The following is a 21,824-nucleotide window of genomic DNA, read 5'->3' on the forward strand; positions in this document are numbered from 1 at the left end:
CCACCGAAATGCCCCGCTCGAAGAAGCTGCTCACATAGGTTCAATTCAAGGAGTGCTGATGTAAGTTTGCCAATGCCCCAAGAAATGACAATGTGCGTCTCAGGCCCCTTGGGCTTCACCAGCTCGGCATGTGTCGGTGTCTTGTGATGCAACGATTCGCCCAACACTTCGTGTTACATAGATGCCAACTACAGTTGAGTCTGTGAAAAATTTAAGTAACATTTAATTGTATGTTTCGTCAGTTAGTATGTTTTCTTTTCTCTCTTTTTTTTTTCGAGAACATAAGAACCAGGTTCTACTGCAGGTGAGTGTGACGTAAGTTGCTCTCACTGATAAAGAGTTAGAATTAGATTATTTGAGCCTAACTAGTGCCTCTGATATGATGTAGAAAGAACAGTGGCTCTATGCGGTTTGATTAGCTGACAACAGTGATCATGTACTTTTACTGTCCAGTTTTGTGTTTTCACAGCACAATCCGACACGAGTATGACATCAGTGTAACACACGTGAACCTAACACCAATACCGGAGAGAGAGAGAGAGAGAGAGAGAGAGAGAGAGAGAGAGAGAGAGAGAGAGAGAGAGAGAGAGAGAGAGAGAGAGAGAGAGAGAGAGAGAGAGAGAGAGAGAGAGAGAGAGAGAGAGAGAGAGGTTTATAAATGAATCTTCGAGGCATTAGCCTGGTGGAATATGTAGTGTGCCACTCCACATAGGAATAATGAGCGGTGAAGTTATATGCATGATACACGTCTCAGACACACAAAATACACAGTATACAAACTAAGTAAGGTCTCCCAGGGTTTCCCAGGTCCAAGGGTCTTTCAGGTAGGTTAAATGTGCTTTTGTTGCGTGGTATGCATAGGGGCCACTAGTGAATGGACCTACTAGTATGTTATTAAATGTGCACATTATGATGGCCTTATCATGTCAACGTGCAAGAACAGATTAACTGGGCTAGAGCAAGCACCAATACTAGTGATATCCTATCAACTCACTAGTACTACAAGAGACGTGTGAAACTCCTGCGTTACAAGCCGCTGTGACGTGAGAACCTTTATGCTTGCACTTACCTCATGGAGGAAGTTGGTACACTGTTTCAGGAGGGGCAGCAGGTGTGGGAGGCAAAAATGTGTCACCTCGTGCATCTGCGGGTCCACAAAGATCTCGAAGGGCCTTGGTAAAGAAAGAGCGAACCAAATGCTTTACGACTCCTGCCATCAGGCTAATGTGCTTGCAAGTTTCCTTAATAAAGAAGTCAGGTGGGAACTACATGGCTTTGATGCAGAAGCAGCCACCCTTAGATGCTTACCCTCACCACCGTCCCCAGGCCCCATAGCAAATTTTTAGTTATACACTGGAAGCTCTAACAAGCTATCAGAGATTGTTTTACTAAAATAATTTTTTCAGAACGGGTTGTTATTGGAGGAGATAGAAGAAATTGAATGCCCTATTACCATACTGTCGAGATGCGAGCGCGACTGCCGACAGAGACACCCTCTCCCTCTGCTTCGAGTGAGCGTCCACAAGCAACCTTCCTTCCCCTCCTTCTCCCTTATCGAAGCTGAGGAACCACGTCCAGTTCATGCGATGAGCCCCGCCTCCATTTCTTTGTCTTCTCTTCCTGTTTTGCTGAGCGGCGCATTTCCAGTGGTGGTGTTGTGCATTTCGCATTGTGATGTTGCTAGGACTCTCAGTTGGGTCATGGTGTTTGTGCGTCTTACCTCGACTCTCTGGCAGGGAGCTACGCTCTTCTGAAAGAGAGGATGCGCAGTGCTTGGGTTGAAACTTCAGCCGTTTTCGCAGAACGTAGCGCTGCCATAATTTGCAGACACGATCGTCAACGCGTGAGGTGTGCGCTTCGCTTGTCTGTCAAAATTGGCCAAACCTGGTGTGGGACCCTTTAACAAATTTTGGCACCGGAAACAGTTTTAGCTAACGAATCAACGTATCCATTCGACTACAATTTGTACCAACCTTCGAGCTAAAAATACGTCCTCCAGTGCTGTGTGGCTGGTAAAAAAGAAACTGGTTACCAAAATTTATAAATTAAGCAGCCCCTAAGTCAAGCCTGTCAGATGTTATAATTATTCAATGGCAGTAGTAAGGAAGCATCTAGAACACATTCTCTCAGGAATTCTTTTAGCGGTAAAGATAATGAAGAAACACAAATTAAATGTTGCAAGGCAATGCTGGCAGGAGGCAAGCAATCCTCCTCAAGCAGGAATTCTTTCCCACAGAGTCAGTCGCAGGGCTTCCTATACAAATTACTAGAAGGAACTCTGACGTTGGCAACTATGGGAAGTGCAAGCATGGTGATTCAGCCAGAATGAGAATGATAGTTAGTAAATGAATTCGTCTAACCTTTATTCTGCTGGCTTCAAATGGCTTTACGAGATTGCAAATTTTTCATCTTGGACAAAGTATTGCATTACTAATGCAGCAATCTGCAATGATTGTACATTTGTAAAGAGTCTTATTGCCTTCTCCGTTTAGAAAAATAGGACTGATTCTTAATTTAGGCCAATAAAGGCAGGCACAGCATACTGGTTAAAGTCACAAGAACGGCTGAAGCAACTAGCATTAACATCATCAAATATATGTACTAATCGAAGTTCCCGTGGGAGCTGAACAAACGCAGCACCACAGTTCCATTAGTAGTTTCAATAGGAAGCTCCATGATGTCAACCAACTATCCCAGATGACATTTCTCACATTCCATAGCCTTAGTCAGAACTAAGAGCCTCTACCAGAAACCAAGCCCCGCGCCCTGCCTCCTGTTCCTTTGTTACTGTTATATTTACTGCGACATCAGTTGTAAGCATCACCATCGCCCCGTGGCCAACAACTTGAATGTCATCATAAAGTGAACAAAAACGAAACTTTTCCTACCACTCACCACCCCTGCGCTAATAGTGCCCCCCCCCCCCTCCACACACACACTGTCTTCGAAAAACGTGTATTGTACTTCAAAGCACAAGCGAAAGAAATAGAAAGGGATGTGAGGGTCATGAACTGAGGGACACGTGAGGGTCCTCGAAAAAAAAAAGTAAAGAAAGCCCAGCAAGAAACAAGTTCAGAGATGGCAAGGTTAATGTCGAATGTCTCTTGATCATGGGGATAGTCACAACAAGCATCAAAACAAAAACAGATGGAGAGAGGAATGACTTTTACACTCCGAAATTAATGCAAACTAGCACCTGCCTAACATAATGTTAAATCGAAAATGCTAACAAGGGAAGCATAAACATGGTTTGAGTTCCTCGTAGTTGAAATAATATAGCCTTCTCGTGAGGAATCAAAGTGAACAGCCATCGATGCCTCGCGCTGTGGGTAGAGGCTTGACATAAAAAGGAGGATGACACTACGAGAGCCTCACCCTACAGCCAGTGCAATCTTGGGCGCTGACGTAGGTGTGGTAAGGTTGTAATGAAACGTCTTCTTCCTCATGTCCGACGTGTAGACGGTTTCCACAAGGTCCCCGCACGACACAGCGATCATGTTGGAGTCCACCGTGAACTCCATCTTCCAAGTGCAGGGGTCAGCATATGAGTCTATGCATGGGAACCACAGCCTGCAAGCGACCCATCAGTCTAGGATTAGTTTTATTGAGCAAAGTTGACAAACAGTACAGCCACCCAGGAAAAAGAGATTCGCACAAGTGAGTGACGTACACAGCGACGAAATTCCATTACCCAGGCTGCTACTCATGATTGCGCCGATAGCAAGAATGCCTGACCTTTCCCACGAACGTGGCATGAGGGAGGGCTAGCAACAGTTTCTAAGGGTTATGTAAAGTGCTGTTGTTGCCACCAAGTGAAGGCATACTCGCCTGCTCAACAGCTGTTGTCGAGAAGTGATTAAAGAAATGTCTCGAGCACTCTCTGTTAATTGTGTAAGCAGGCCACAATTCAAAGACAAGGACCACAAAATAAATAAATAAATAAATAAATAAATAAATAAACAAACAAACAAACAGACTGAACTTGCAGTCGTAGCATAATCGATTACCTTTGCCAGTTTGCCCCCCAAAGAATGAAAAGCCGAAACAGTCCAGCAATCTTGCTGTCGGCACGATTGTGAAACACAGGGTCAAGCAACGTAATTTTGCCATACCTTACTAGTAATAAATCCAATATAACCTAACACTCATTCTATTTTTATCAGAAAGTGGTTAATGTAATCAATTTAATTAGCAGTAATCAATTAGTCTGCGGGTATTTTTGCAATATCTCAGCGACGATGGATCCCGGAATACCAAAAGTGTGCTCTTGTTAACAGCAGGCCACAGTGTATGAAAACATTGCAATAAAAGTTTTCATTTTGTTTCATTAAAATCAGTTGAAAGCCTTCCAGTAATTAGTACAGTCCATGTTTATTTTCGTTTAAAGTAATTTGTTAATACTTTACATGTGATTAAAATCACATTTTATGCAGGTGCAATGCACACGGAAGTCATAGGCAGAGCCTTAGTGTGACTTTTTCGATGGACTTGCTTGGCAGCCTTTCAACTATATTCAACGGCTTCTTAACAACAGCTGCAGAAGAATGAAGTCAGACAAAAGAAATGAATAAAAATATTAAAGCGTACCATGCCCAGGTCCAAGTGCACAAGCTGAAGCCGAGACAAGACACACTTAAAGGCGAAGCGCAACGAAATTTTGCTTTGGCTAAATTGGTAATAAACAAGTCGTATATACCACTGAAGCAATCTTGGCAAAGCTGCAGGGCTGGCAATTGTCTAATTTTCTTATTACCAACTTTTGAAAAGCACCCAAGCAGACGACTTGTGCACCTGGCCGTTTGCAGATACGAAGCAATTCATTGCCCAAAGTCTCGGATTGGTGTCCGAGATAGTCAGCAGGCCATGGGTGCTGGCCAATTTGGGCGGTCATGTCCACATGCTGCACTGTTTCTAAATGGTCCAGCTCATGCGTCATTTCTAGTGAGCTGTAATGGCAGCTTATTTATTAGTTTCAATGTCAAAAGCATATATTTTTGTTGGCTTTTCAGGACACATTCACTTGTACTTCATATGTAAAATTTTGCAGAAAGTCTGTTCTGTATCTATAATATCTGAAGCTAGGCTTTCTACACAGTCTAAAATTTTGTGACGGTGGGCCTTTAGGGAGATTTGTGTGTTATCTGATGTATTTTATTCCTAAGCATGTCTCGAACTCATCTATGAAGACTCTAAATTTATTTCACAAAAAAATGGCTACAAGGACTGCTTTTTTTTTTTCCCCACACTTTGCCAGCAGCACAGCTAGTGGCATTTGGTTAAACTTGAAAGCTTTCCACTCATAGAGACACTGCTGAAAAACTCATTCACTACATAATGTCTTGTGGCCACGAAAAGTAGAACCTACCTTGAAGAGTTTTCATGGCCATAGGTGAAGACATGGACACCACGCTGCAGAAGAAGTCACAAAACATACTGAAGCATGGACACAGTTACTGTCTTCGACAGGTCAAGACTGCAGCGAAAAACGCGCACCAGAGCAGGCCTGTGTGCACATGCCAGCCGAGAGTTTGCATCTCATTTGCGCCGCCATTGTAGTATGTGCCATGTGTTTATATGCCATCCGATCAAACGTCACTCATCTGCCATCCCCTATCGTGCATGCATGTCTGCCTTGGCAATCTTGTCATTACACTGTCCTTTTTTGTTGTGCCTGTGTGGCGGCACAGTGGCTATGGGATTCTGCTTTTGTTCTCAAGGTCATGGGTTCGATCCCTGGTTGTGTCGGCTGCATTTTCCACAAGTTCTAGTGCTCCTTTAAAACAATGGGTACCATAACTTGACTAGATTTTACCATGAGGGCAAGCGTACTCTGCAATGCAAGGACCCCGCTACTTTCCTGACTAAGGTTTGATGTAGGCTTGTGGTAAGCTGTCTTGAAATGTGAGTGTAGTGCGAACAAGATGAGGACACGAGAACAGTGCCCGAACATGAATACAAAAACATGGTACTGTGTCAGTGTGTTCATGTGCTCTTCTTCTATGCACTACACTAACTTTTCAGACATGGAGCTTTTCATGGCGCAGCACGACAAGGCAATCTAAAACACCTAGGGTGAAGCAGTATAGTTACTACAGGACGCTGCAATAATTCGGACAGCTTATGAAGATTTTGTTTCTTCTCCAACTACAGTTCTCATGCGTTGAAGCTGGATTTGTCACAGGCTGGGACGAATACAAACAACCAGTGTTTTGCAACATGATGGTATGAAGCACACACTTGTGCTACTTGACGCTTTATAACGCTGCAAGTGGTACCACAGCTTTAGAATGTATTGTCGAAATGAGCTTTGCTTATTCCATTATAGGAAAGTATCACAGCCGGGATCATCACAAACACACATATTGATTGTGTTGTCTAATCACCAAAAATATAGAGCTCCATATGTGTTTGCATTGAATTCAGCTATAGTAATTTTAAACAGAACTGCTTTGGAGGACTACAGCATGTTGTGGTCATTGTGATGACTTAGGTGCCAAGCAAAACTCAAGAGAACAGGCATGAACAACAATTCTGTCGTTACCAATTATGCCTTCAGTGTTTCAGACATGCAGGGCTCGTACTGTCTGCTTCGCACATTGGTCATAGGTGGCAGCACTGTAGAATGTTAGGTAGGCTGATTTATAAACAAATTTTAGTGGGACGTGGTTGTTTTGCGTTGCGGTCTATGAGCATGCCATTGTAGATTAGGCTGGCATGCACATCCAACATGCAAAACTATACTGGTGTGGGTATGTACCACTGCAGCTGTACAGCTAGTGACATGCCAAGAATGCAGTTGCAGTTACGCTGCTGTCCAACTCAAAGAGGATTTGAATAGATGCAATAGAAAATATATGTTAACTAATTCCCACAACATCACGATAGAGGTGAACTTCTTTCAATACCGGCGTCTCTCTTGGGAACTACATTTTGTAGCATGCAGGCACGGAGGGCAAGTTCCGTGCAGCTTTGAGCTTGAAGCACGTACTGAATTCTTAGTTTGTCAGCGACTACAGTAGTCATCAATTGCTGCTTTGCTTTTTAAAGCGAAAAATGGCAAGTGATAGAGTATAAGCTCCAGTTCCTGGCAAAGCATAGCCAGTACACGTGCAGCCTTTGTGCACGCTTGAATATTTATTCAGCTGCAATATTTATTCAGTAAACCGTACTCCTACTGCTTCATGATGGCTTTAATACTGCCAGCTTGAAGATCAAAAAGAAATTAGACTTTTTGGTCGGAATTGAAGAGAAAGACAAGAAGGGAATAATTACAGCTAATGTTCAAACTTACCTCAGCAAATGTTCCCTCGCATTCGGGTACCACAAAGTGTATGCCACCCTGTGGCTTCTCCAAGGAAAACTCCACACTGACTCGCAAAGCTTTGCCCTCTGCAAGACATTGTCAGACGCTGCCACATCTATTGCAACACAAAGGGTCAAGAGCCACGTCCTGAAACAAAAGCTCTTACCTTGGACGAGGTGAGACGCTTCCGAGGGGATTCTGACAGAAATTTCTCCATTTCCGTAACCAGGGTCAACTGACTTAACGGCTGCCATGTGGGCTGCCGAGAAGGTATCAATGTTCCTTCTATTAAACAAAAACAAAAGAAAAGCGGCATTGAGCTTACACAGGCAAATGTGAAAATGTCAGCAGCATAAGGTCATCAAGGCACAGGTCAGAATGCTCAGTCATACTCATCTCACAGGCATAAGTGATGAAGGGTGGGCGTAAAAAAAAAGTATTAGGAAGTGCGAGTAAATGTCCACTTTTTCTGCCGACTTATGCACTGAGAACATCAAGGCAACACTAGTAATGTTCCTTGATTCAATTTACATTTTCCTCTGGCAGGCATGCAGGTTATATAGGCATGGTGATATACGTACATTTTGTTTTCTCCCGGGCACACATCCAACGTTGGGTCATTGTACTGGAATGCACATTCAAATTGGTCGTTGATGCGGATCCGATAGACGCGTGTGTCGTAGCTAAGGCCGGCAAACAGCGAAGAACACGGCTTTTACTTCAAGCTTCAACGCAATTTGTCGATCAACACCACTACGTTATTGTACAGCGCAGGATATGACATGCATGAGAGACAGCGCTTTCCACAGGGAAAACCGAACAACTGGATTTGAAACGAAAGTGGCACACTGGGTCAAAACCCGTACAGTGTGAACGCGGGAACGGTAGTTCTGAGCTGCGTACAGAGGCGATGTATACACGCGCGTTGGATCTGCATAATTTTTCTCCGCCAATGTAGTTTTAATTTCAGGAAAGTGTAACCCGCCCTCCATGATGCCACAACAACGAAGGATATGGCTCTGTTTGCAGTTGATCCTGATCCATCGCAGGTCGGACTTGGTAGGGAACAGGGTCAACTCAACAAAACCCTGAAAACACAGAAAAAACAACCACGTATGCACTGCTATCGACGGGCATCACGCATCACGCTTGTCGACTGAAATTGCAAATGAAGCTGCAAATCGATGGATTTCCATCCAGCCCATTTAAAACTGCGATCGCGGCTCTTTGCCAAAAGTGATGCGGCCGAAACTACTTCCCCGGTTAGCAACAACCAGGAAGATCTCTCTCAACACAGACTTGAAGCGTCAAAAAAAAAAACCTGCAGTTAACTGTCGCTTCTAAAAAACGCGTCACAATGAGAGAACTGTTAGTAGACAAGTTGCCAACAAACAGCAAAGTCAAGTTTCGCTTACGATTAGCGATTGACGCTGGAAGTTTATGCTCGTGATGCACAGCACCTGGTGGGACGTGAACAGAGGAGAAAAAAAGAAAAGCGTCATTTTATGTGTAAAAACGCACACGGATCGCAGGCATGCAGTGGAACAAAAACTTTCCGCGATTTTGAATGCCGGTGACACGGCGGCTGTACATAAACAAGATACTTATAATTTGTACAGTCGCTGATGTTCGTGAGGTTTCTCAAGTTTCTTCATTTTAGGAGGCGTCATGTTGTCCCAGGTAATCGCTGCAACGTTGATGACTTATAGATACGAGAAATAACAGCTGAAACACATGAGAAAATATGACATTGCTGCAGCTCAGCACGGCAAGCACTGAACTACAACGCTGCCATATTGAAAAAACGCGTGATGTTTACATCGATCCGAACGGCAGCACAGGTCGAGCACGACGGCGTAAATCCTGCATCTATGCATGGATCTCTACGATAAAGACTTTAATAAACAGCTGTTCAATTGCCCTTGCAGCTATGCATGTAAGTCATCATCCCAAGAAGTTTTATAACTAAATGTCCAGGCAATACGGAAAGGATAAACGGAATTCTCAACACATCCAAAAGCGGGCGATAAATAACACCCACGACTACGAGATAGCAGCCTTGATAGCAGTCGTACAAATCACGCTATCATCTCGCGAATCGGCGCGAGCTAGAACGTGCGCGCTTAAAAGACTTGTACGTTGCGTACGTTGCCACATCTATTTGCTTCTCGGAATAGTTCGGAACAACATACGCTGTAACGTGCGGGCAGTTTAAAAAAACACAGCCGGTCGTCGTACTTTTAGATTACAGAGCTTCAAAAACCACAGCGGCATTTACAGATACCCTGGTTTATTTAGATGCACCTAACGCTCATTGAAACAATAAAAAGGACCGCCGTTGGCGACAGTATTCGAGGGAAGGCTGTCACTTTTCGAAGACGACGTTTCGCCACGTGGTGTGCGTGACGTCGTCACACCATTTTTCCAAGCGCGTGCTTGTGCCGTGCTCCTGGCGTTGCTTCTGTCCCGTCGTTCGAACCTTCTTGCTGGGTGAAACGTTCACCCTGGGTTCAATGCAGCGTCACGAAACGAAGCTCGTCGATTGGTAAGCCGTCGTTTTCAACGTTTTCACAGTCTAGACAAACGCAGAGACCTGGAAAGATACTGCTTTGTGCAGCTCAAATGCACTTCGGCTTCGCCCAGGGACCGGGCGCCAGGATCGCAAGGACAAGGGGCCTGTGAATTCCCGGGCCATGCCTCAGAGTCACGGCACTTGGATTATGACTGCGTTTGCAGCTTTCGCCTTCGAACTGTTTTGCGTATCTTCGAACCAGCAAGATGTGAACTCGGGCCACGTGGTGTTTGTATGAGACCTACAAAACGAGACCTCCGGTCATATTATACAAGACACTGATGAGCTGTGTCTGTTGTCCTTCATATCTGCCCATTGTGATTTGTATTTGTTGTATGTGCTAGACTAATGCGATATACGTTTTTTGTTGCAGATTGCGTCAAGCGGGTTTGGGACTCCATCGTCGGACTTTGTATGTGTTTCCAGGCATAGTGTGGTTATGACACATCTTATTCCGGCGATTTATCAAGCTGAGTGAGCTGCGTGCTTGGAACACTGCTATGCTTGAAATCGCTGCCTCGTTATAACGCAAAGTTTAGCAGGGCCGCTCAACGTAGTAGGAAATTTTACAGTCTACAGTGAAACGCCTTTATATCGAAGTGCTTAGGGCCTCCGAAATCATTGTTTATACCGGTCACTTCGTTGTAACGGTCGCGGACCGCACAGCTCACATGACAACCGAACAGAATTATTTATTCGTTATGCAGGTAAACTCGTTGTAGAGGTGCTCGACTGTATGCCCTAATTCTGATGTTTGGTACAATGGTTGGTGCGACTGTGAGACATGTTTTCAAATACTACACATATTTTGATAAATATTTCTCAGCAAAAATTTTTACGGACCAATATACTTTTGTTTTACCTTCCAGGCGATAAGAAATTCTCGGATGTGCGGTGGATTGTGGGGAACACTCCACCAACTTCACGTGACGTGACCTTCCTGGAATGGGGATTGGTTTTTCGTGAACCTCTGATGCCTGCCATGGACTGGAATTTTCACTTGCGTGTTGAAACTGTTAGATTGTGCGGCATATGATTACATTGTGCATTGCCTGTTGAGTGCCCGTTAGGGGTTACAGTTGTATGCATACTTTAACGAGCCTACTGCACTGCTGATGACATTGTCGCAACTGTTGTAATTCTCGTGACGTCTCCACATAACGCGTAGCTCGAGAGCAAACTAACGCGGTACTATATTAGCTAATCTGAGCTCTGTGTATTTTACTGCAGTCCACCAGAAGTGATCGCTTCCTCACGTACTTCCTGAACCGCTTATTCGTTCACCTTTTCGCTCAAGTTTTTGTACGTGCGCGACTTCTGAACTGGGAACGACTTCTGAACGACCTCGCCCATACTCACTCACTCACTCACTCACTCACTCACTCACTCACTCACTCACTCACTCACTCACTCACTCACTCACTCACTCACTCACTCACTCACTCACTCACTCACTCACTCGTGCATTCATTAGAGAGCTTTAGATCAAGGGACGCGAGCGGCTTGCGTACGCAAGAACTAGGGGCGACGCTACTGCGCATGCACAGACCCAGACGTAGGTGTCTGCGCATGCGCAGTACCGTGGCCCCTAGTTCTTGCGTACGCAAGCCGCTTCAGTCCCCTGATCTAAAGCTCTCTCGCTATTGAAAATGTTCCTCTCGCCCTCTCACTCACCCGTCTTTCTCGTACACTCATCTAGCACATTCACACACTCACAGTCCAGCGAGTTGAAACAGATGCATCTCACTGAAATCAATGCGCACTTCACAGGGAGTCGTAAAGGAAACGCTGGTGTGTATGTATATGCATGTGCGTGTGTATCTTTCGGCGCCTCTTGTGTAGCTTTCGCAGCTTCCACAAAGACGAGCATTCAATCGCGCCGCAATATCTCTCTCTCTCTCTCTATTGTCGGTACAGCAGGGTATGAATGCCACCACCTGACGCCGAGCGAGTCCCTCGAGTTCCTGACCAGCAGCCCGGCCGAGTTCCAATTCCCGCCGTACGCGGAAGCGGCGGACGCGCACGAAAACCCCGCGCAGCACTCCGCCCGCGGTCCCGACCGCCTGCGTTGCCAGCAATGCGGCGAGGTGTTCCAGCGTCGCCAGGACCTGTCGGCGCACCAGCGCCTGCGGCACCCCTCTGGCAACAACGGCGGCGGCGGCGGCAATCGCTTCGAGTGCAGCTTCTGCGGCGCCAAGTTTTCGCAGCGGGGCCACCTGAGCAAGCACCGACTCACGCACACGGGCGAGCGACCGTACGCCTGTCCCATCTGCCAGCGCCGGTTCACCCAGAAGACTCACATGGTCGAGCACATACGCATACACACGGGAGAGAGACCGTACAGGTTCGCACGACGTCGCAGCTCGCTGTGATGCATGATCGATCCTTGTGTACATACGTTGCATACCACCGCGTGTCTCGCAACCGAGGGATTCAACTCGCAACGTGGAAACAAAACGGATAAGCCATATAGTCCGAAATATGGTGGGCTCGGCGCCGGGTGCCTTCTAGGTTTCTAGTCGGCACATTGTCTGTCGAGAATGCTCCGTCATGCTGATAACGCGCATACCGTTCGTGAATTGGAAGTATCGGGCTTGCAGTGTTAAAGCAAGGAAATGGGAAATGCAGACAAGGCGGATGACGATTATCGTTGTGTGGCAAGGTATACGACCCAAAGGGCGTAAATTTCTTTAAAAGTGTATCGTGTGCCACGCTCTACACTCTTAGAAAAATTTACACCCTTTGGGGCGTATCTTGTCCCACAACGATAATCGTCATCTGTCTTGCCCGCGTTTCCTTTCTTTAACGTTGCGAGCCCGGTACTTCCCAGTCACGAACGGCATGCGCGTTATCAGTGTGACGCAGCATTCTCGACAGGAAAGTAGCCAGAGCCGAGTTTTCAAGAAAGGAAACGCCAGCAAGGCAGATGACGATTATCGTTGTGGGACAAATACACACCCCAAAGGGTGCGACCGTTTTAAGAGTGTAAAACAAATTTACACCCTTTGGGTCGTATCTTGCCACAAAACGATAAACGTCGTCTGTCTTGCCCGCATTTCCTTTCTTTAACGCTGCGAGCCCGATACTTCCCAGTAACGAACGGCATGCGCGTTATCACCATGACATAGCATTCCCGATCGGAAAGTAGCGGGCGCGGCGTTTTCAAGAAAGGAAACGCAAGCGAGGCATGCAGACGACGACTACTGTTGCGTGGCAGATATACACCCCAAAGGGTGTACCTTTTGTCTAAGAGTGCAGATAACGTTACCCAAGCTTTTTAACAACAATATTAACAGCAAACGCAGTGCGAGATGCAATTATAAGACATCCGAGTGCTCGGTCGTCGGAGATCTGCCGACCGAACACTGCAGGTCTTAAAAGTGTATCTTGCGTCGTGTTTTTTACCCTCTCTCTCTCTCTCTCTCTCATTTTTTTCGTTGAATCGCTCGGATAACTTTAGCGAATTGCGCCTTACTGTCAAATTCGTCTTTTCGTCAGCTCTAGTCCTGATTGGCTCACAGGGATGCTACGTCGATCGTCCTCTCTATTGGCTTAAAACTCCAAGATGGAGGAATTTGACGCTGCGCACCAGTGCACATGCGTTTGTGCCTAGCTGTTGCTCGCTTGACGACTGATCGACGTGGTGGTAGCGATGATAGTGGTGTACTGCTCTGCTCGTATATTTGTATACACACGACACTATGAAGATGGTAACCATATGCAAGGTGTTTCACTTGAACCAACGACTTAAAAAAAAAAAGAAGTGGTTAACCGCAGCCGAATGAAACCAACGGTATATATGGTTTGTCGTCATGTGGCGCTTCTTAGAGTATGTTTTTATATCACACCTAATTAGTTAATTAATTAAGACGAATTATGCAAACTCTTTAATATTCACTTTAGGGCCAAGTGCTTTTCGTTGCGTTGTAGAGGGGGTTCAGAAACGACCGATCCAACTTTTTGTCACGACGTTCTTAGAGAGGTTTAAAGCGAAAGCTTTACTGGCCGCGAACTTGCGATGTCGCCGTGGCGGTGCTTCGAGGAGGCACATGACGTCACAACGCGCGCCTCGCCGCGGATATTTCTCTCTCTCTCGCTCCCTAGTCATTGGTGCGCATGTGCCACTAGTAGCACTGAGCCACAGGTGTTCCGCCGTTGCGCAGCGCCGCGCCTTTCCGCCGCCGCCGTTGACGTCACACCGCGCTCCTCGTCGTTGCGCTCGCCTCCGCTGGCTTCGCCAGCTGCGTCGCATGCCTGATAACATGTCGGAGGATTGAAAAGAAGAGCTCGCGTGCGCCGCAACCACAGTTGAGGCGGCAGTATGGACAGCGACAATTCTGATAAGCAGGAGGAGGCCTGGAATCGACATCGGAACGAGATGAAGGGGAAACGAATCGCCCAGGAAGCAGACGAACAGCGCGTCGAACGACTGGCTAAACGCCGTAACATAGCTAGACAACCAAACTAACCTGGACTTGCAACCTAACCATGCTATGCCGTAGCTTTCGCTACGTATAGCCTGGCATAGCCGAGCTAATCCACTGCCAATTTTTAGCTTAGGGGACGCAAGCGGCTTGCGTACGCAAGGACTATAGGGGCGACGGTACGGCGCATGCGCAGACCCGGACGTAGGGTTCTGCGCATGCGCAGTACCGTGCCCCTAGTTCTAGCGTACGCAAGCCGCTTGCGTCCCCTAAGCTAAACCTCTCTACTCTCGGGAGCATTGCGAGCGGGAACGCGTGGCTAGCCTCGAACCCGACGTGGGGCAATGCGCAGCGCCCGCTGTCGGAAACAAAAGTGGAAAGGGCGCCGCTGTTCCGCTTACCGTTTACACTCCCACTTCGCTATATAGCGTTGCTATACGAAACGGCAGCTGATTGTCACCGGCCGCTAGCGATAGGTTTGTTCGATTCAGAAAAAGGTGCACGGCACCACAAACGAAAAGGTGCGAGGGGTGCCAGTTATGGTGTGCCGGGCTGCACCCACTCACTGCAAGGTTGAAGGGTGCACTGCACCGCAGCGGCACCTTTGCCTTGCACCCCGTTCAATCGAGCACGGGTGTGCAGGGTGCACTGCTGCACCTTGAGGAATCGAGGGTCTAGGTGCAGTGCACCGTGAATAGGTGCAGAAGGTGCAGAGAAACTTGGCTGAATCGAATAGGCCTGGTTATACGAGTTCATGTCAGCGCGTGCAGCCACAGCCAATGACCCATCAGGCTGCTTAACTACTGAGAGATCGGCCGTGACGTAGCCTGCCGTGATACACAAGATTGTTTTATATCAAGATGGTGTCGGCTGAGCATTGATACGCCTGCTTTATTTTTCGCGGAATATGCTTATAAATTAGACCACGGCTGTCCGTGCCTACACTGTAAAATAATTTACCCCCTTAAAAGTGAGAAATGGTGTAAATATGTCTATAACTCCCATCCTTAGGGTGTATGTTATATTATTCACACCCTAAGGGTGCAAGTTATAAACACATTTACGCCCTTTTCACTTTTAAGGGTGTAAATTATTTTACAGTGTATAGCAGTCATCTGTGATTCAGCGCCTAACGATGTCGCGAGTGGCTTTGAAAAAGCAGGAAGAAATCGTCGCATTGTCAAAGTTACACGCAGCGCAACACTGCCGCCTTGACAGGCTGCCAGTCGAAGACCGCCAGCAGGATAGTCCAACCATGCCGAGATGAAGGACGCAAGAGGCCACCACGCGCCATGTCGATAGACCAAGACCTACAAATTGTTGTGCAGTCAGTGAGAAGCCATTCCAGAATGCGAAAGACGTGCGCAGCACTCTCGACCTGGCAAATGTAAGCGACAGCACGGTGTGGCGAAGGTTAAGGGAAGCCGCACTCCTAAGTTGCGTCGCCGCTCAGAAACCCCTTCTCACAGCTGCCAACAAAACTGCTTGCCTGAAGTTCGCTGTCGATCATCGCAGCTGGAGAGTTGCGCATTGGAAGTATGTCATCTTCCCCGACGAATCTACTTTCTCGAGCCGCTGGCACCAGCAGAAAAAGAGTTGTGGCGCGTGGAGAACACGCGTTCGTGTCCGCAGAACATCAAGAGCTGGCCGCAAGCGGACGCACGTCAGTAAACGTGTGGGCGGCTATGCCCTGCTACCGCCCTAAGTTCCCTTTAAATAATCTGTGGGAGATTTACGAGAGCTGCGTATATTGCGCATTACTGGAACACGAGTTGATCCCATATGCATTGAATGGTCCACACTCCGATGGGTACTATCTATTCCAACAGGACTTGTCTCCTGTGCTTACAGCAAAGGTCGTGACACGTCTTCTAGATGAACGAGGGGTAATGCGCCTTGAGTGGTGCGCGAAGGGTGCAGATATGAGCATAAGGGAGCATGTTTTGGAACGCATGAAAGCTAAACATTGCGCTCTCTCTTTGGACTTGGGGACCGCTGATGAAGTGTGGGAAGCTATACAAGAAGAGTGGAAACGTCTTAGTGACACAGCCTTCGTCGAGGCTCTCTACGCGTGTCTCTGCCAGAAAGAACGGAAGCCGTCATTCAAGCCGGCGGAGCCATGAGAGCACCAAACGCGCAAGGGCAAGGCAACGCTGATATAATGGGGTACTTTATTTAATGGGCATTCAAGGCTTGTTACCATGTCGTAAGCGCCCAATAACAACTTTCCAGCCTCGGGCAACTTCTCTCCGTTCGCGAGAACCAGGATACAGCAGAATATGTATAAATGCTGCTTTTTCCTGCACGTGAACGCTATTACAGATGCTTTAGTATCAAGCCGGTATCACTGCGACACGTTCCGTGCGTGTCAGAGAGAGAGAGAGAGAGAGAGAGAGAGAGAGAGAGAGAGAGAGAGAGAGAGAGAGAGAGAGAGAGATGCTTTGCGCAGAACTATAAGCATCACATTACCCCGCTCTGCATGCGATAACCGCCTTATCATCGCTAGCGGCCCGTGAAACGCATACGGTTGCCGTCCCGTAGCAACGCTGGCGAGGCGGGAGTGCAAACAGTTAGCGGAAGAGCGCCCCCCCCCCCCCCCTTTTGCCCTCTGTTTTCGACAGCGCCACCCGCGTATCGAGCTAACTCGGTTTCGAGGCTATTTGCCACGTGCTCATATTGCTCGCGATAGTACATACTGCATGGCGATCCTTTTTTTTTTGTTTTCCGGTGTTTAAGGAAAGCCCGCGAAATACGAGATAAAACCACGAGACTGCGCTCGTGCGCTATCGTATTGCAGCGCCCTCGACCCTGCGTCGAGCCTATCGCTTATCAGAACCCGCCGTGGTTGCTCAGTGGCTATGGTGTTGGGCTGCTGAGCACGAGGTCGCGGGATCGAATCCCGGCCACGGCGGCCGCATTTCGATGGGGGCGAAATGCGAAAACACCCGTGTGCTTAGATTTAGGTGCACGTTAAAGAACCCCAGGCGGTCAAAATTTCCGGAGTCCTCCACTACGGCGTGCCTCATAATCAGAAAGTAGTTTTGGCACGTAAAACCCCAAATATTATTATTATTATATCCCTTATCAGGGACGACGACGCTTCATTTCCGTGTGGCCACCGCCAGAGATGCTGGCGCACTGTGAAGCCGATGCCTAGAGTCGCGGCCGCTCATTTTGCCACGCGGTCCGCGCACGGTTCTTTCGCGCGAAGCGCGGTTGAGGGCGCTGCAATACGATAGCGCACGATCGTAGTCACGTGGTTTTATTTCATATTTCGCGGGCTTTCTTTAAACGCCGAAAAAAAAAAAATCGCCGCGTAGCATCTACGCTGCCACAAAAAAATTGGATCGGTCGTTTCTGAACCCCCTCTACGACGCAACGAAACGCACTTGGCCTTAAAGTGAATACTAAAAAAAAGTCATAATTGATACCAGTTAATTAACTAATTGAGCAAAATATTGAAAAAGCTGTAAAATCGCCACTTGACGGCAAACTTTATACCGTTGGTTTCATTCAGCTGCGGCTAACCACATTTTTAAAATACTCGCTTCAATTTTCGTGAAACATCCGGTATAGAGGTGGCACTTCAGTGTCAGGCGCCGGTATACGTATATGCTGGCGACATCGCTCTGGTTATTCTCTTGGTGAGCCTATGTGTAACCCAGTATTGAAAGCGTATCTTGCTTACGTTTGTTTCTTCACTCGTAACATGCTTATTACGGTGCTTAAATCCCAAGGCTTCGCTGAGACTGACCACAATTGTTTGTCTACTTTTGGATGCATATTTCGAAATTCCGACTAGATAGACGATGTAATTGACTGCGCACAGATCATCTTCGTGGGCGCAAACATGTTTTTTTTTTATCACTTCGCGAACTTGGATAGCGCCGATTACTGAGCGCAGCCTCGTTAATTGACTGGCAAGCACAGGGCGCTGCAGAAACGCTTCTATAGGAGAGTCCTACATTGTACTGCGAGGGCCGTTCCGAAAGTAAGTTCCCTCATTTATTTTCACACGGAAACATTATTGTAAAAAAAAAAAAGCCATGACATCATGAACCATACACGTACCTTACACTATTTCTCCACATAGTCGCCACCGACATTGAGACATTTGTCGTAGCGTACGTGCAATCAGTTTAAAGAAACCACTCTGGTAAAACTCGGTGTATACCCTGCGATGCAAGGCCTGAGACAGGACCTCTTCACCGCACACGATCTGTAGGCGCACACACTATAGCCCCACGGGTCCATTCATACCGTATAACAGCAAGCGTTTCCGCTGGCGACCACGTTGTCAGCACGCGTCTGTCTGCCATCGTGATTTGTAAACGACCTCCGGCACGCCGGTCTGTTGTTACTCTCTCTTCTTCGGCGCTACGCTCCTTCCGTCGTTAACCCAGCAACGGAGGTGGATTCTTGCGGCATTTGTTTGTTTCACCTGGTGCACCCCCCAGCTTCTTTTTAACACTAAAAAAATGACGAAACTTACCTTCGGAACGTTCCTCGTACACATGATTCATTCCTATGCATTCAGATATAGACGATGATGTCGCTTGGTGGCAGAATTTTCTTTGAGGACCCACCAAGGAGCTCCATTGAAACTGTGACCACTTCAGTGGAAAGGTAGCTGTCACCCACTTTCTTGCAGTGGTCAGGAAGATTGGTTATGAGAATTCATCGTGCGTTCTTTTTCTTTTTTCTTTTACCTAGGTAGGACATTAGGCAGTACAAAAGCAAGAGCTTGGGGGCGCAACCCGCCGCCCCGTTCCAAAGCGGACGCTCATAACATCCATCCATTCATTGCAAGGGGGTTAGCAAGAGGGTGATATTTGTATCCGTTGCAGAAAAATGTCTGGAGACGACGAGGCCACAACCGTGGGGAACGTCCTTCTTCCAGGAACGCCGGGGTTCGAATTTGGTGGGCACGTTAGCTGGTCAGTGATAGAGACAAACAAGAGGATATTAGAGTATTGGCGAAAAAAAAAAGTAAAGCAGAGGGAGAGATGGAGGGGGTATTGTCACAGGCGCAGGTAACTTTGCGAGACAAAGCAGATAATAGGCAGAACGCTAGCTTACGATATGGAAGTACGTAAGTAGCTCATAGGTGACTATTTGTCGCCACCGCCATTCAAAGGGGATGTCATTAGCGATCAAAAATAGGTAAAAATATCAAGTCAGGGGAAAGTATCGGTAGAGGAACATTCAAATATAGACGACTTCATTTTTTGATTAATGGGAGCCACAGTCTTGGGCAGTTACAAATTAACATGGCCGCCAAATACCAAACGCTCGGCGGCCGCATTTTGATGGAGGCAAAATGCGAAAACACCCGTGTACTTAGATTTAGGTGCACGTTAAAGAAACCCAGGTGGTCGAAATTTCCGGAGTCCTCCACTACGGCGTGCCTCATAATCAGAAAGTGGTTTTGGCACGTGAAACCCCATAATTTTTTTTTAAACACCAACCGCATCCGTGGAGCCGTTTTCGTGCATACGGATGAACTGCAGTGCCGCTCATTTTGTGGTTATATATATTTGCAGATGGAAAACGGCAGCGTTAACAGTCTGTCGCAGCACTAGCCGCACACCTCCTCACAATGCGTAGACTTGTAAGGCTTCTGTATTGCCGGTCTCTTCGACGCCCCGAGTGCAGGTGCGACGAGTGCCAGGCCACGTTCACCCAGAAGACGCACCTGGTGGGCCACCAGAGAACGCACACCGGCGAGCGGCCCTTCAAGTGTACCGGCTGCGGCAAGGCCTTCTCGACCAGCAGCTCCCTCAGCAGGCACCGCCTGGTCGCCCGCTGCAACCAGCGGACCGAGCAGGAACCGAAGTGACCGGCCCTGGGGAGCATGCGCACTCCCGTCCCAATGAGTGCCGCTCAGTTACACTGGACTCCAATGTGCGGCGCGCGCCCACAGCTGCTAGCGCCACCTGGGCACGTTCGTTTGCTTAACCGTGGTGCACGCGATTTTCGCGAAGTGGTCGCTTTCCTGGTCGGTACGCGGGACGTACCGTTGGATGAAGCCGGTCGAGCACCCAACGAGAATGCGGTGCACGCGGATTCTAGAAGGTGCTCGTATCTCGTGGCTCGCCTACGCAGCTACGCCAAAAGTAACTTTGAACAGCACCTACGTGGTTGACCGTGAGGAACGTGGTCTTCACGTTGGTGCTTCTTCTCTGTCATGTTCAAGCTCGCCGTATTTCTTGTGTTAATAGGGTCCCTTGTGACACAAGGGACAACAGCGCACTGTGTGCGGAATGGAGAGTGCGTGGGCTTCTAGGTAGGCTTTTTGTCAGTGTCGTGAATCGTCGACGTCGCTACGACAACCGTCACCACGAAAAGCAGTTTGGCTGACTGTGAGAAAAATCAGTCGGCCAATCAATCTTCGTGGTGATGGGATTTTTTTTTTACTACTGCCTCGCTCACCTGCTCTATACCTCTTGCGATGCACACAAGTTGTCTAGAGACGCAATCACATTGTCTGCACAATGCACAATGAGTTGGATTTCTTGGGACAGATAGACTTGCTGTCACTTTTGAGCTTCGTGTGTCCCGCGTCTGTTGAACACTGCGGAAATCGGGGTTTAATGTGACAAACGCTGCTATGTCTCTTGATTTCACAGCCTCATGATCGCGATTAATTTTCTCCACCGCTTGTTTTTTCCGGACCGTTGCTTTCTTTTTTCTTTTAATCAAGAGTCTGTATAGTGCTGTCTTGTGAAACGCGTATGTCGAGGCCGTGGGTGGAAAACGCTTATAGGGTGTACTTTAATTGAGACGTGAAGCCCGAGCACAACTTGCTGCGACCAATGCTCTACCATTACTGCAGCGTGAGACTGCTGCTGGTGACGAGAATGACTTCAGTGCGTCGCAAACGTTCGACGTCTTTCTCTTCCGCTCTTACGGCAGTGCACTCTAGCTAGACGTGTGTCGTCACTTCCTGGAACGCAGGAAGCTTGAACTTTGAGAACTCAAATTTGCTGCGAACTTTGGACATTTGTGCCTAGCGTGTGCCAAGCCCTGCAACCACTGCACCGAAAAACAGCGTTGGCTGACAAGAGATAACCACTCTAGAGCCGCTGCGGTTTTTCTCTGCCCTTGCAGAAACAAGTGATTTTTCTAAAGTTGCTGTCAAAAACTGCACAATACTATTTATTGGAATGCAGACAGTAGAAGGTGACAAGTTTTGTTTTGGTCAGTTTGCAGCAAATTCTAAGACGTGGCCTTCGTGATCGCACTGAGAACAGCAACTTTGGCGAAGTGCAGGGGTGGATTCCAAGGAACGGCTTTCCTGCAAACTGCTTTCAGTTTGTTGCCGTGAACGAAACCATTCTTCCAGTATTTTCGACAGTGTGTCGTCGCACAACCGCGTAACCACTTTGTACAGATAGCGGAGAGCCATGTTTGTTGGTGAGGGGTTGCAGTGAAGTTTGAAAGTTGTGTGCCTTGCGTGTGTTTATTAAACATTTTGAAAAAAAAAGAACAATTGTGGGGTCTTACGTTTCAAAGCCATGATCTG

General features: G+C 47.5%; 2 protein-coding genes across 5 annotated transcripts in view; one reads left to right on the top strand and one right to left on the bottom strand.

The window, feature by feature from the left end:
• Taf2 (TATA-box binding protein associated factor 2) overlaps nucleotides 1-9,109 on the bottom strand; it is a 66,604-nt gene extending 57,495 nt beyond the window's left edge. Inside the window, exons 1-9 of one of the 2 annotated variants that reach the window (XM_075669087.1) lie at nucleotides 8,912-9,109; nucleotides 8,719-8,773; nucleotides 8,319-8,391; nucleotides 7,885-7,975; nucleotides 7,470-7,588; nucleotides 7,292-7,389; nucleotides 5,366-5,409; nucleotides 3,376-3,570; nucleotides 1,070-1,172 (exon numbers count right to left, since the gene is read on the bottom strand). In XM_075669087.1, coding sequence (XP_075525202.1) covers nucleotides 1,070-1,172; nucleotides 3,376-3,570; nucleotides 5,366-5,409; nucleotides 7,292-7,389; nucleotides 7,470-7,588; nucleotides 7,885-7,975; nucleotides 8,319-8,391; nucleotides 8,719-8,773; nucleotides 8,912-8,973 — 840 coding nt within the window. In that variant the 5' untranslated portion in view covers nucleotides 8,974-9,109. The remainder of the gene's footprint in view (nucleotides 1-1,069; nucleotides 1,173-3,375; nucleotides 3,571-5,365; nucleotides 5,410-7,291; nucleotides 7,390-7,469; nucleotides 7,589-7,884; nucleotides 7,976-8,318; nucleotides 8,392-8,718; nucleotides 8,774-8,911) is intronic. The other variant, XM_075669086.1, reaches the window with a different exon arrangement.
• Nucleotides 9,110-9,498: 389 nt separating this feature from the next.
• LOC142557330 (uncharacterized) lies at nucleotides 9,499-21,779 on the top strand. 3 transcript variants are annotated; one of them, XM_075669089.1, is made up of 4 exons: nucleotides 9,499-9,848; nucleotides 9,921-10,287; nucleotides 11,793-12,219; nucleotides 19,955-21,779. In XM_075669089.1, exons 2-4 carry the CDS (start codon nucleotides 10,224-10,226, stop codon nucleotides 20,136-20,138), a joined length of 675 nt encoding a protein of 224 aa, XP_075525204.1. In that variant the 5' UTR covers nucleotides 9,499-9,848; nucleotides 9,921-10,223; the 3' UTR covers nucleotides 20,139-21,779. The 3 variants fall into 3 exon arrangements, with proteins under 3 accessions (XP_075525204.1, XP_075525206.1, XP_075525203.1); XM_075669091.1 differs by having other exon boundaries at nucleotides 9,947-10,287; XM_075669088.1 differs by lacking the exons at nucleotides 9,499-9,848; nucleotides 9,921-10,287 and having other exon boundaries at nucleotides 11,527-12,219.
• Nucleotides 21,780-21,824: the final 45 nt, after the last annotated feature.

Source organism: Dermacentor variabilis, chromosome 9, assembly GCF_050947875.1.
Source record: "Dermacentor variabilis isolate Ectoservices chromosome 9, ASM5094787v1, whole genome shotgun sequence".
In the NCBI taxonomy this organism is placed as follows: domain Eukaryota; kingdom Metazoa; phylum Arthropoda; class Arachnida; order Ixodida; family Ixodidae; genus Dermacentor; species Dermacentor variabilis.

Excerpts from the sequence above, each read along its gene's own strand:
- LOC142557330 (XM_075669088.1), top strand. The coding sequence starts at position 11,612 with ATGCATCTCACTGAAATCAATGCGCACTTCACAGGGAGTCGTAAAGGA. Across the intron at positions 12,220-19,954 it reads ACGGGAGAGAGACCGTACAG|GTGCGACGAGTGCCAGGCCA; the intron begins GTTCGCACGACG and ends CCCCGAGTGCAG.